Source organism: Strigops habroptila, chromosome 9, assembly GCF_004027225.2.
Source record: "Strigops habroptila isolate Jane chromosome 9, bStrHab1.2.pri, whole genome shotgun sequence".
NCBI lineage: Eukaryota > Metazoa > Chordata > Aves > Psittaciformes > Psittacidae > Strigops > Strigops habroptila.
In genome coordinates, this window is record NC_044285.2 from 15,757,333 (window position 1) to 15,770,119 (window position 12,787).

Below are 12,787 nucleotides of genomic sequence, written 5' to 3' on the forward strand. Positions count from 1 at the left end.
GGTAGCCTAAGTTTCCAGCACCCTTATAATGACATGCCTGTGGCTGCATCAAGGCTCATCAAAGGTCTTCTGCTTTGCCTCTTTCTTTCTTTGGGTATAACTCAAACACATACACCTCCCTGACTGTTCAGACAAATCTGTTTAGCTCTTTGATTACAAAAATGATGGGCCCCTTAAACTTAAGCCAACCCAAGTATATTTTTGAGTTCAAAAATGCATTTGCCCAGACAAGTATGAAAATAAGGTTTTTTGCTATTAATGTAAGGTTTGTAGCAAACATTTAAAAATAGCTATTTTTAGCTATTATTCTTATTGGTCTAACAATTTCTCTCACGCTGAGGGTAAGTTAGCTGAGAATAGCAAGAACTGGCCCCTCACAGCACCTTTTGAGTGACAGAAAGGAATTTTGTTGTAGCAGCTTTTTCTAAGCATACATGTGCCTTGGACGGCAAACAAATGCATTATCACTGCCTCATAGAGTTTATGCTAAGAACAATGCTTTGAACCTCAAGTGTTCTTGAGATTCACTAAGAATGAAGTACTTTCAGAGCTGGTGGGCTAGTTATTTATATTGAACAGAAATCCTCTTTGAACCAAGGATATGCAGCATCTTTAAAATACGCAAGTAAGATTAGAGATTTCCTGGGCCTCCACCTGTTAAGTGCTCTTTACAGAGCCAACATATCTTTTTCATCTTCCCCCTTTTTCCATCACTTCCTTTCTCCTTACATATTCTCTAAACGGAGGTTCCCTGGCTCACTTCCAGCTGAAGCATAACTCACTTTCTTTCTCTTCTGATGTTAGACAGAACGAAGAATGTATTTTACACGAGCTTTGCAGCATTTCATTCAACTTATCTCCTACCATCAAAATGCTGCTTCTCTTTTAAACAAAAAACTGCAAGGTTGAACATTTGCAAAACCTCTCATTTATGACACCACAGAAGACTTGCTTTCCTACTGTTGGAATGTTTTCTTAGAATGAATCCAAAGAAACCACTAATTGCCTTCATTTTCAATTCACAACCTTTTGCACTGTTTCTCAAGGAGTAATGTAATGTTCTGGGAAAGTAACAGCCTTCAGCCACTAGTTCCACCAGGGATGAGGAGGAAAAACTGCACAAGAATTGCATGATATTACTTTCAAAATTTTCTCTTGTCGCCTGGCAGAAATTATTCCACAAGCAGAGGAAGACTGTGTTCTTCCCTGTATGCCCAGCTACAGCCACCACTGGAATGAAAAGACAACAGAATGTCATCATAGAGCATGCAGATCGATGTGAAACCAACACTTCGCACTCACTTTTAGTTTTGTGAGAGTTTGAGTTCAAAGCTTTTTTCAAAATCTTCAGAGGCTTATCTGAGGAATCCTGTCCTGGAATAAACAGATAAGTCCTCTAATACACTAAGGAAACTCATCTCACCAGTGAGCCTGGTCTAACCACACATACAGCCTGATGCTGCTCTGAGTGCCCAGGACCCAAGCATTCTTCAGGTTCTTGCCTAATCTTCTCACTTGGGAATTAAGCAGTTACCTATAATCTAATGTCTGAAGTGTTGCTGGCTGTATTTTTGTCCTATCAACACAGCCAGCACCTACTCAAGCAGACCCTAACTGTGATCTATCAGCAGAAACAGAGGTTCTATGTGCAAGACAGAAGTGGAAGAAAAGACAGAAGAAAGAGTACAATTACAATTTATAGCTGTATTTCCCAAACAATATTCCAGATTATGTACCAGTCCAAAATATCTTTTAAATTATATATGCTCTAAAAGTGCATTTCTTTGATTCCCACTGGAAACTTTGTTCTACAGGAGGTCATTCCCCTTAGATCCTTATCAAAGCCCTTTAGTTTAAATTTAAGTCCTACTACCCATCATGGTTTTAACAGGACCATACACATGCTTAAGTTAGCAGGCCAAATCCTCTTTCTCTAAATCAATTACGTACATCCTAACTTAATTAAATCTATTTCTGTGGGTAAGTCTACCAAGATCTAACTTAATATTTAGCAAAATATTTAGCAGCATTACATTACTGTAATTGACAGCTTTTAAAAGAACACTGCCCATTTACACACAGTTCAAGTATTTAACATAGAGTTGCCTTGATTTTGTTTCAGAAGAACTGAAAGTGGCTTATTACCTATTCCTGTCAACAATCAAGTTATTGAAACATCACTTCAATATTTAAAATGTAATTAAGAAAAAAATAAAGGGAGACCAAGAAGTCTTTGCAGACACAAAACTTCCACTTTAAATGCAAAACCAGTTTCTAGTTACCAGGATAGGTACAAGTATACATATTTTTAATGTACTTCATTATTTATATTACTCCTACCGTAGTATCATTAAAATAATTTCAGATATATATTTTTAATCCCTGGCACTTGCTTCGTAATTCAAAACTCTAACTGGCCTACAACTGTCCTATTCAATCACTTACTTTCCAGCCCTCATATTGCTTTTAATTTTCCTTCATGTCCTATGTGGTCGTAGGCACACAGTTAACAAGGTTTACTTTAAAAAGACTATCCACCATGCATTTTGTCTCTCTTTTAAGTCACAAAATAAACTGTCTTATCCTGGTCATAACTGCTATCAAGTTTATACTTCACTGTATTTTAGCAGATTCTTTCACTAGAATAATTTTTAACAAAAATTCATGATTTACTGGTTGTGGGAATATATTTCCATCTACTCAAAAGAGCTCTCAACAGTCAGGTTGATTCACATCAAAAGCCACTATGTATCGCCTCACAGTATTGTACGGTAGCCCTGTGAAGCTTTGCATTCCACATACTCACTTTTCACCAGCTCTAAATCAATCTGGAGAAAATCATTTGAACATGAGCGAAAGAATGTTTTATGTTACAAAAATGCATGCCTGTCTGCTCGCTGACCTAGAAAACAGCCTTAAAGCAGCAAGCAGTTATCTTTGTCAAATGTTTGGTCACAAGAGTTAAACAACCCCTTCTGAGAGTGTGCCACATTGAAAATCAGACCCATCTTCACAAACTTCTTCTGCCGTATTATAGTGCATTGTTCACACCTCATCAGCGCATGTCATCGCAATTAAATCAGAGCATTCACTTCATTTTACTGATTTTCATAGTCGAGGTAACTAAAACATGGGAATTAACTAGTTTGGTTCACATTTCTGGTAACTTTGCTAACCACGTCACGATTTGTGGATATTCACTACTTCTCATGTATCATATATGCATATGAGTAGTAAAACTATCGTGAACATATTTGACCCCCAAATTTCAACTACTAGAAGACACAGAGGAGCCAACTATACCTAAAAAGTGCACCTTCTGTAGGAAAACGAGTTACACCACAGGGGTAATTCTTCTCTCATTTTTATATTATATTAGGGGCAAAAAAAATTACTTTTTCTGAGCGAGCAGAATTAATAAATAAAGTCACTATGTAAATTGTCTCTTGGGATCAGGTTTAATTAATTGGATTAATATAAGAGATACACATGTGGACTACCTTAAATGAAATTTTCCATCCTCAGAGATCACCACTAATACCCCAGTCTAGCACAGTCACAATACACCCAGTACAATAACTTACTACATTGGCTTTTGCTGATCTCCCGGCAACTGCTATATAACTTCATTCATGTCACTTTCAACACTGAGATAGGATTCCAGAATTTGAACCCAAATACTGCAGTCCTCTTTTCCTACGAGTTGAAGAACACCTCTGATCCCAGGCATCTGCAAGTTTTTTTCCTTAGCTTCATCTTTAAGGTTTGACTGAATAATGTGACTATGCAATTGGCACGTAAATCAGCAGAAATTCAACTCAAGTAACCACATAAATCTGTTCCAATGCATTACAACTATGATGGGAGTTTTGTTGTGTTTCTACCCATTACTGACCAGGCAATAACTCATTGGTAAAATGCACTGTCTCGTGTCTGACTGATGCAGCATTCTCACTTCCCCTCCCCTCCTTCAGTCAATCCACTTCAGGAAGGGTTGAAATGTCCAGCAGCAAAATTAAGAAAGCTTCTTGGGTGGCTAGCAATTAGAGTATCATGCTAGATCTTATTTTTGGTAAAGCCTTTCAAAATATGCTCATAGTAGAATAATAAAAAAATTTATTAATTAGGTAATAATAAGTGAGACCTAGAGCATATCAGAGGGATTAATAATCAGTTGAGAGGTGGGACAGCCACAACCTGAGGCCACAATCACCCCAGCTAGCTATTCATTTTGCCAGGAAATACCTCACATGATCTCTATTGCTATTAGAACCTGTTTGGAATTTTTTTTCAGAAGGAAAATAAACACCTTTCTCATAAGGTTTTAAATCTCCCAAGTGCTACCAAAATGAATTTTTTGATTACTAATGCTGCTGTTGGATTTTTCTGGAAAATCTACCCTCAGAAAAGAATTAAATCCTTCTCTCTGTGTCTTCTTCCTGCACACACACCAACCCCCAATAAGCTTTTATAACCACACTGGGTTTGGAATAAAACGCATCACATTTTTATTCTATTAAAGAAATAATGAAAGGAGGGATGGCTAAGTACTCGAGCTGGGTTTCATTCCAAATATTAAGCAAATACCCACGCCAACAAATATAAAGCCTCAGAACGTGAAAAAGTAACACCTCTTGAACCTGAAGGTTCAGCAATCACACATTTGTCCACCTCTACAAACTGGACCTGACTAGAACAGGTCACAAAAATTACATCAGAATATGCAGTAATGATGCTTAAACTGGTTAAGCAAATAACAACAGAATTGTCCCTTTAAAGGCTAATTGTAGACCTGCCAACTGAGTGACCTACATTTGTCTGGTCAAAGCATCTGTGAGCCGGGGGCAAAATACTTTCAGAAGGGAAATTCTGTTTTGACATTAAACGATACACTCTTCCTTTCCATTGCTCACATGCCTAGAAATGCAAACTGACCCTATACAGGGTACAAAGCAGTACAGCAGACTTTCACGTCAGCTGCTGGCAACAGAATATAGAGGTCACGGAGCTATAGCCATGTGAGAAGTTGATGATTTTTGGATTATTTCCTCAGTGCAAATCTTTCCTCCCATTCCTCTTCCAACTACAAAAAGAGCTTTAGGGAAGCTCTTTCCTTATTAATATATTTCTTTGTTAACATATCTCTTTGCTTTACTTATTTCGTTATTCTGGTGATAAAGGTAATTTTTTCTTTCTGCTCCTAAGAATCACATATAAAGTGCGCATGTTATCGGGGTGGACACAGAAGTTTTGCTGCTGCACCATGAAAATCCAGTTGTATAGAAAGTGAAAGTAGCAGTTGCAAGCATTGCAACACTCAGTACATCTATCTAAAGTTGCAGTTTTGTCTTCTCTAGCAGCAAAACGGAGAATTGGAAATGCAACGTTTAAGTAGCACTAAAATCTAGCCCATTAATGATATTTCCTTTCAAGATACGTTTTCTCTCTTAAAGCATGCTATCCTTTTGCGTGCCCTTATTACTTTTCCATATGTTCCTCTAAGATGTCTAAATGCTTCAGTATTTTTTCACTATCTCCTCAATCCTGTTTGTTCTCATTTTATGGTATGCTTCACGCATTTTAGCTATGTGAAATTAAAAACAAGGCTGTGCTAATGGGAACCCAACTCTTCAAAGCCAAGAAGAGCTCCCTTCCTTTGCCAATGGACAACCCAGATAATCATCAGCTTTGTGTTTCCATCCTAATTCCAAAGGCTGACTATAATTTCCTAACACATTTCAGTTATGCAAAAACTCTTCTCGCAGCACTATGATAAAAAAGGGAGCACTTAAACTTTAAAAATTAGGCTTCTAATTGTAGGTACCCCAAATCTCTTTCCCTGAGTTTCATGTGCAGCCTTGGTTTCTAAAACCTAACTCAATCACATGTGAACTGACTTTCAAAAGCTGATGATGTGAATATCCTCTTCACAGATGAGGTATGTCAAAATTCATGATATATAAATAAACTAGATGGTTCTTTGTCAGCTGCTGGAAGCAGACAGAGAACTTTTCCACTTGTTGCTGAATGATACCAATGTATTTGCCTGCTTTGAAGGGCTGCTATTGCTGTCAAAACCTATTTGTCTTGGAAGCCATCCAATTTCACCTTACCATGCTATCAAATGTGAGCTTATCTCAGTCACAAATATCCATTTCTCTTTTATTGTTTTATGGAAGTCTATTAAAATTACAGCTTTTATATGAAGTCCAGTACAGGAAATAGGAATACCCAAAAAAGTTTCCACTGACTGCACATGTTATGAAAACACAGATTTTTTTTAAGTCTGACACCAATTTCCAATATCACCCATTTACTGAACACTGAACACTCTTCTACACTGTAAAAATTGTTTCTAAAGTAACCTACATTTTGAAATCCATTTTCCATATATCTGATAGGACCAGAAGGTTCGTACTCTGGATTCTGTAAATTAAGGAAAACTATTAGATTTGTCATTCTAATAATTTCATTTGCAAATAACATTTTTTTGTTCTTATTCTGTTTTTACAATCACCACCAAAGAATCTGAAAGTTACGCAATACAACAGGCTTTAAAGCCACCAGGGACCCTCCTAACACAAGATGGAAATAACTTAATATGTAAATAGATTAGAAAAACAACCTTGAATCCACAGTCTTTTGCCAAGGGACAGTGTGTGGGGGGGTGAAAAATCAACTGTGGTACAGAAGCTTACACTGTGCTTAGGAAAGCAGAAGAACTTTCAAAAGCAAAGGCCTCCATCATACAGGAAAGTGGAAGCACAACAGACATTATGGTCATTTTTATATTTCATATGTCAAGGCATTTATTAGGAAATAACATAGCTTCATTTCTGCACACAGTCAATATTATTTTCTGCTCATTGTCCTCTCATGTTCCAGCCAGAACTGCAGTGATTGTTTCAACCTTTTCCAGACTCTCCTGGCCTGCCTGCAGAGGCCACCATAGCAGCAAGGAATAGCCTGCAGGGATGGAAGCCCAGCTGTACCAGCAGCCTGGCAGCAGGTCTGCTGCAGAGGCCAGGCCAGCTGGGATCCCCTTGGAGTATGAGGGTGCCAAGGTGCTGGAGCAAACAGGCTTTGAATGACTTTGTGCCGATGGGTCAAGGCCAGGCTTCCAGTACCAGTAATAACCCAGCTATGTATTACAACCTGTATCTTTTACGCTATGCAGCTGAGAACAGAAGTGCATTATAGTAAATGATCAAGTAGGAAAACAGAAAAAAGAAAATATTAAGACTTTTGTCTCGATGCAGTCATGTTAACACTGCTATCAAAAGCTTGCCTCTGGCACTCTGATTTTTTTATAAGAGCATCAGTGCCATATTGAAGTTATACTCGATAGGTCTAGGCTATCCATTTGCATGGGTTTGAAAGAAAGACAAAGCAGTGATTAAAGGAAATGGCCAACACCCAGGAAGATTAATGTCTGAACAGCTGGTCCCACTTTTGGAAATATATGCTTTACTGAGACAAACAGGAGGCTAACAGGTTAATTTCTATTTTCAAATATCCTTTTAGACGGAGTTTCTTCCTGGATCTGAGAATGTCTTTATCACCAGCAACAGAGGGTCTCACTGTCTTATTCCAGTCAGGCTGGAATACTGCCTCAAGGTAACATTCTTTTTTTTGTTTGGGTCAGCAAGACCTCTTTTAAAAGGAATTACAGTTGACAGCTTCACCTACGAATTTTAAAGAAGCACATGATACGAAGAAGGATTTTTGGGATTTTGAGTTGTTGGGTTTTTTTTGTTTGATTTGAGATTTTTGTTAACTAAACCAAAAAAACCCACACCTCCCCATGTATCTCTCAGAAGACAGCTTATAAGAAAAGAACCAGACAACTGCTGGTATACACATTCTAAGAAAAGACAGACAGAACAGAGGTGTTTCAGGAACACTCCCTCCCAAGGGATCTACGTGTCCGTTCTCCTCAGTTTCCAAACTGGAAACATATCTATTTTCCTTTCATCCATATATAAAAAAACCTGATAGATTGGTATCACAGAAGAGAAAAAAAAAATCTTTCTCCAGAAACTGGAGAATTAATTGTAATTAATTGTAACAGCACAGTTCCACACAGCCTTAAAAACTGAACAGCTAATACTGTGAAATTGATACAAACATATGTGGTGTTAAAAATACTCTGCATTAAACAACTACATTTTCTAGTTTTATCAAACAGGAAATTTTGATTAAAAAATGTGGTAGAAAACAAAAAAGGGAACAGAGAAAACAAAAAGCCCATAAACAGAAAGCCTCTGAAAAATAGAAAACAGACCTAGAGTTTTTACTAGAAAAAAAGTGAATGGACAGTTCGCCCTTCTTGGTTGTGGGGATTAGGGATGTGGGAGGGAAGTAAAACCTTTTTTTCCACTCAATATCAGAATGGCCACTGAAGTTAAGAATCCAATTATAAAGCTGTTACTTGTTCTGATTTTTATTATTATGGTAAAGATAGAAATGACAAATGAAAGTGTAGCACAAAAGGAAAAATATCTCAATAAATCATCGCTTAAAGGGAAATAACCTGCCTAGTGCAATTATAGAATAATTATACCTGTCCTTGGATATTATCATATAAGTAGTCAGCAGGGAGGACAGACTTCCGAAGAAGATGGCAAACATTGTAAAAGTCAGTCTTAGTCTTTAATACCCTTTGGTAAGTATTAAAAAATATCAATTCTAATCTGACATGTCATTCTTAAGATACATCATTCATAGCAAGAAGAAAATGGTGTATAGACACATACCTCTTTTCCGGCTTGGTGTTCTGCCTCTGGGACTGAGAATGCCTGCTGCCTCTCAATGCTCCTCTGCTCAGATGGCTGTTATTATGGCCTCCAGAAGAAGCAGAGGCCCGAAGGCCAGCCCAAAGCTGCTCTTCATTCCTGTGAAGTGGCACAGATGTACGGATGGCGGAAATGACATGGCCAGGATAAGCAGTCAGCGAGTCCTCGTGGTGGCGGGAATTCTCATGAGCAAGAGTTCTCTCTGAGGCCGGATACTGCCGCCCTGGCCTTCGGTAGCCCCTTTCCCGGTAATAGGCTGGGAGGCAGGGCCGTGTCTGCTCCATCACACCACCACTGCAGCTCCGAGAGCAGGCAGACCAGGGGCCCCAACTTCCCCACATGCCTGGGATTCCTGCACTGCTATCCTCAGATGCATCTCTTTGCTCTTCTATCCTCTGGGGAACCTGTAGACACAACAGATTGACTTAGGAACAAGAATCCACACTGTAATATGAGGAGAGCACTAATATCCTTCTTATGGCATTCACTCTGCAGTCAGAAGTGAAACTGAACAACATAGAAAGTAACTTGTCTTATTTATTCCCCATCAAATGGTTGCCTATTCTGCCAGTGTAAGAGGAGATCTACAGCCATCAACCATTCAGACCAAAAGTATTTTTTTTACTATCTGGATAGGAATAGATTTTCTTTAGTTCTCAGCAATGGAAAATATTATGTAATGGAAAGCTTGAAAATGCGGAGATTGCAAACTCTTAGAATATTAGCAAAGTCAGGAAGTTCAGTCATTTTTGGTGAGGAGCTTGGGTCAACAGGCACTGACTGCTCTCTTCCACTCTGATACCTCAACAATGGAGATAGCTGCTGGTTGCAATAATATTTCAGGAACTCCCATCTAATGTGGAACATTTTAGGAAAGCAACAGAGTAAGAGGACAGGCTGATTTCCAACCAACCAACAAATACTGCTATAGTTACTCTAATACTTTTCCCCCACCCCCATACTAATGCTTCACAGAAAAGAGGTATTGAAGATGACCGGCCGAACCCTACATTCACAGAAATCACCATCATATCCAATAAAAGACAAGACAAATTGTTGGTCTTGGGTGTTCAGTGCCACTTAGCCCATACTCACCATTCAGCAGCACAGGGAAACCAAAACAAAGAAGAACCCGAAAGAGAGCGGGTTTTCCTCTTGCAGGAAACTAGGAAGCATTAGGAAGGGCACGGACTACTACCCTAAGGAGAGTTAACCCCTCAAGCTATGCTAAATATTTAAATATCCTGACCTTGTGGTTGGCAAGATATCAACACAGCCAGAAGTTACAATCACCCATCCCCATCTCCCTAAGGACTTGTGTTGCAAGTTTTACCCATTCCTGGAACTAGATATATCAGGATTTCTCACTCTTTAATGCTACGCAGAGTGCTCCACTTCAGTGCACATAAATCAGATGCATTTTCATTAAATGCATAGTTTTTCTGTTGCTTCCCTTGTCCAACTGGCCGAACCACAAGTTTTCAAAGTAGGCTTTCAATGTCCAATTCTCGCAATTATTAACATGCCAAACATTATTTTAAATGAGCATCTTTTAATAGTTGATTTATATTCTGAATAATCTTCGTACCAACAAGTATACGCACAGATTAATTTAATTAGAAGACAAAAAAGGCACTGTCCACAATCAAATGCTTGACCCACCTCTCCAGCCCTATTCAAGTGTGTAGCTACCACAAAATGAGTTTTGCAAAGACAGCCTTGTCTGACTGTATGTCACTTCTGCCGCCTTCAAAGGATAACCTGAACACATAACTTCCATTAATAATTATGTCTCAAACATTACTGTATAACAGCAAAAGATTAACATCTACATACTTTGCCTCTAGTCACAGATAACCTGCGCAGTCACTAACTGAACTGAAAACCACCTACGCCAGTGGTGATTACTGGCATTACTGATCAGCTAGCTATAAACACGGCAGGCTTTGGTGGAATGTGGTTTGCAAACACGGTTGAATACACCATTACAGTATATAAAGGCAAGCCAGTGCAGGGTTTGTGGTGCTGCTGTGTAGTAATCAGTTGTGGTCTACATATCTAAAACATTTCCCCACTCTGAGGTTGCTCTCACACTTTCATCACCCACCACAGAAAAAACCTACATTTAATTATAACCTCTGAATAATAAAAAGCATCTGCATTAGTGTCTTACGTTGCCCATTTCTCCCATGTTATTTGAAAACAGGAGCACGTCTCTGGTTTTAATATGTGGGTACCCCATTCAGCATCAACCTTTTAAATCCATTGGCCTGTACAACCTAAATACCACATAATGTCAAAATCATGAATAACATGCAACAACGTCTTGGTTTCTGGCTGTTATGTTGGCTTTCAAATCCAATAACAGAACACCACTGGCTTACAGTTTGACCCACTAAACAAGCTACTCTTCGGTCTGTGATTTTTTTCAATGAATATTCACTGTTCACACTTACACTACACATTAATGTATTTCTGCCACAGACATAAAATGGTAATGGCTACACACAGAGACACTCTTCTGGCCTGACTGTGGTCTGCAGTAAAATTTAACTATTACTAAATGAATAGTCCTTGGTTATCAGATAAGTCAGGTTTCATCTGTCTGAACTATTTCTTAATTTCTTTTTTTTTTTCTTAAAGCCAAAGACACTCATGCAGGCAACAACTAAAATGTGCTAGCCTACAAGCAACTCAAGCCACCACTAACATAACAAATATTTCATTATGTAGAAGTGGAAACTGATATAATAACGACAAGTGTTGACCTGTTGCAGAAAGAACTTTCTGACTGCCAAACTTCACTGCAGCAAGAATTGTTTCCAATAAAATGGTACTTTAAATGACTGAAGGCAATGTAAAGAAACTTCATACCACTTAATCTCCACAGTAAAACAAATCTAGACATAGCACAAGAAGGTTTAATCTAGCTAGTTAAGTAAGAACATAAGAATAAAACTAATAAAAAAGTAACAGTATGTCTTATACTGATACACAAATTCATCACTACTACTTAGGTATAAAATGACAACATTCCAAGATGGGAATTTTCATTACCAAATCAGGTTATGCACTTTTATTTTCAATCAAAGCCTGTTTTCTTACTTTAAGAAAGCTGGGGGAACAAATGAATCTTTTGAGAAGATGATGTGATTAATGGCACAATCTACTCGGTGTATATTGTGTAGCCTACTACAAAAGACTGACTAAATTGAAGCTGCTTAGCTTAAAGAATGGAAACATAGGGGGCAATCATGAGTCTTCCAAACAGTTTACATTAAAAAAAAAAAAAAAAAAACCAAAACCCAAACAAAAAACCCCACCAAAGAACCGTTCCTTTTCTCTTTGCAGCAAATCGTTCTCCACGTCTCAAGCCAACACACAAGTAACAGCGGATTTAAATTTAATCAGAGGTGATCCAAATTAGCTAGCAGGAAAAACTACTTAGTGGAAAGGCAAACAAAGCAAGGGAACAGATTGCCTGAGGAGATCCTGGCACCAAAGAGGCCGATCCCGAATCCCTACCAGAACAACTAAGATATAACTGACCCTTGCCCAGGGCAGAGGAGCTGAACTTCCTGGCTCACAGGTCACTTCCATCCTTCTGTCCAGTGATTTCCAAGTCACTTTGTAGCCAGTAATGAATTCTACCACAGCCCTAGGATACATCCAAGAAATTACAGGTAGCTACGGGAGACAGCTGAAGTATTCCAGATCAGCTTAGAAACACCACATATTCAGAGATTCCCGACACTAGGTCCGTCCTCCTCTCCCTTTAAAACTTAGCCATTAAAGAGCACACTTTCTTAAGGGAAGAGTTTGAGCCTGCGCTGGGAAACAAGTGAAATGCATAGTGAATTTTCCTTGCCAAGCTAAGTCATGAAAGTAATTTGTTTAATAGAATCACATAGCCTGCAAAAGGGAGAGATCAACTAACCCACTTAATCTACTTTCCCATAGTTCATGATTGATTCCTTGTCTAGGTAACCTAA

General features: G+C 38.5%; 1 protein-coding gene across 1 annotated transcript in view; it reads right to left on the reverse strand.

Moving 5' to 3' along the window:
• Nucleotides 1-12,787, reverse strand: part of THSD4 (thrombospondin type 1 domain containing 4) — a 278,723-nt gene that overhangs the window by 235,153 nt on the left and 30,783 nt on the right. Inside the window, exon 4 of the mRNA XM_030497701.1 lies at nt 8,757-9,199. Coding sequence (XP_030353561.1) covers nt 8,757-9,199 — 443 coding nt within the window. The remainder of the gene's footprint in view (nt 1-8,756; nt 9,200-12,787) is intronic.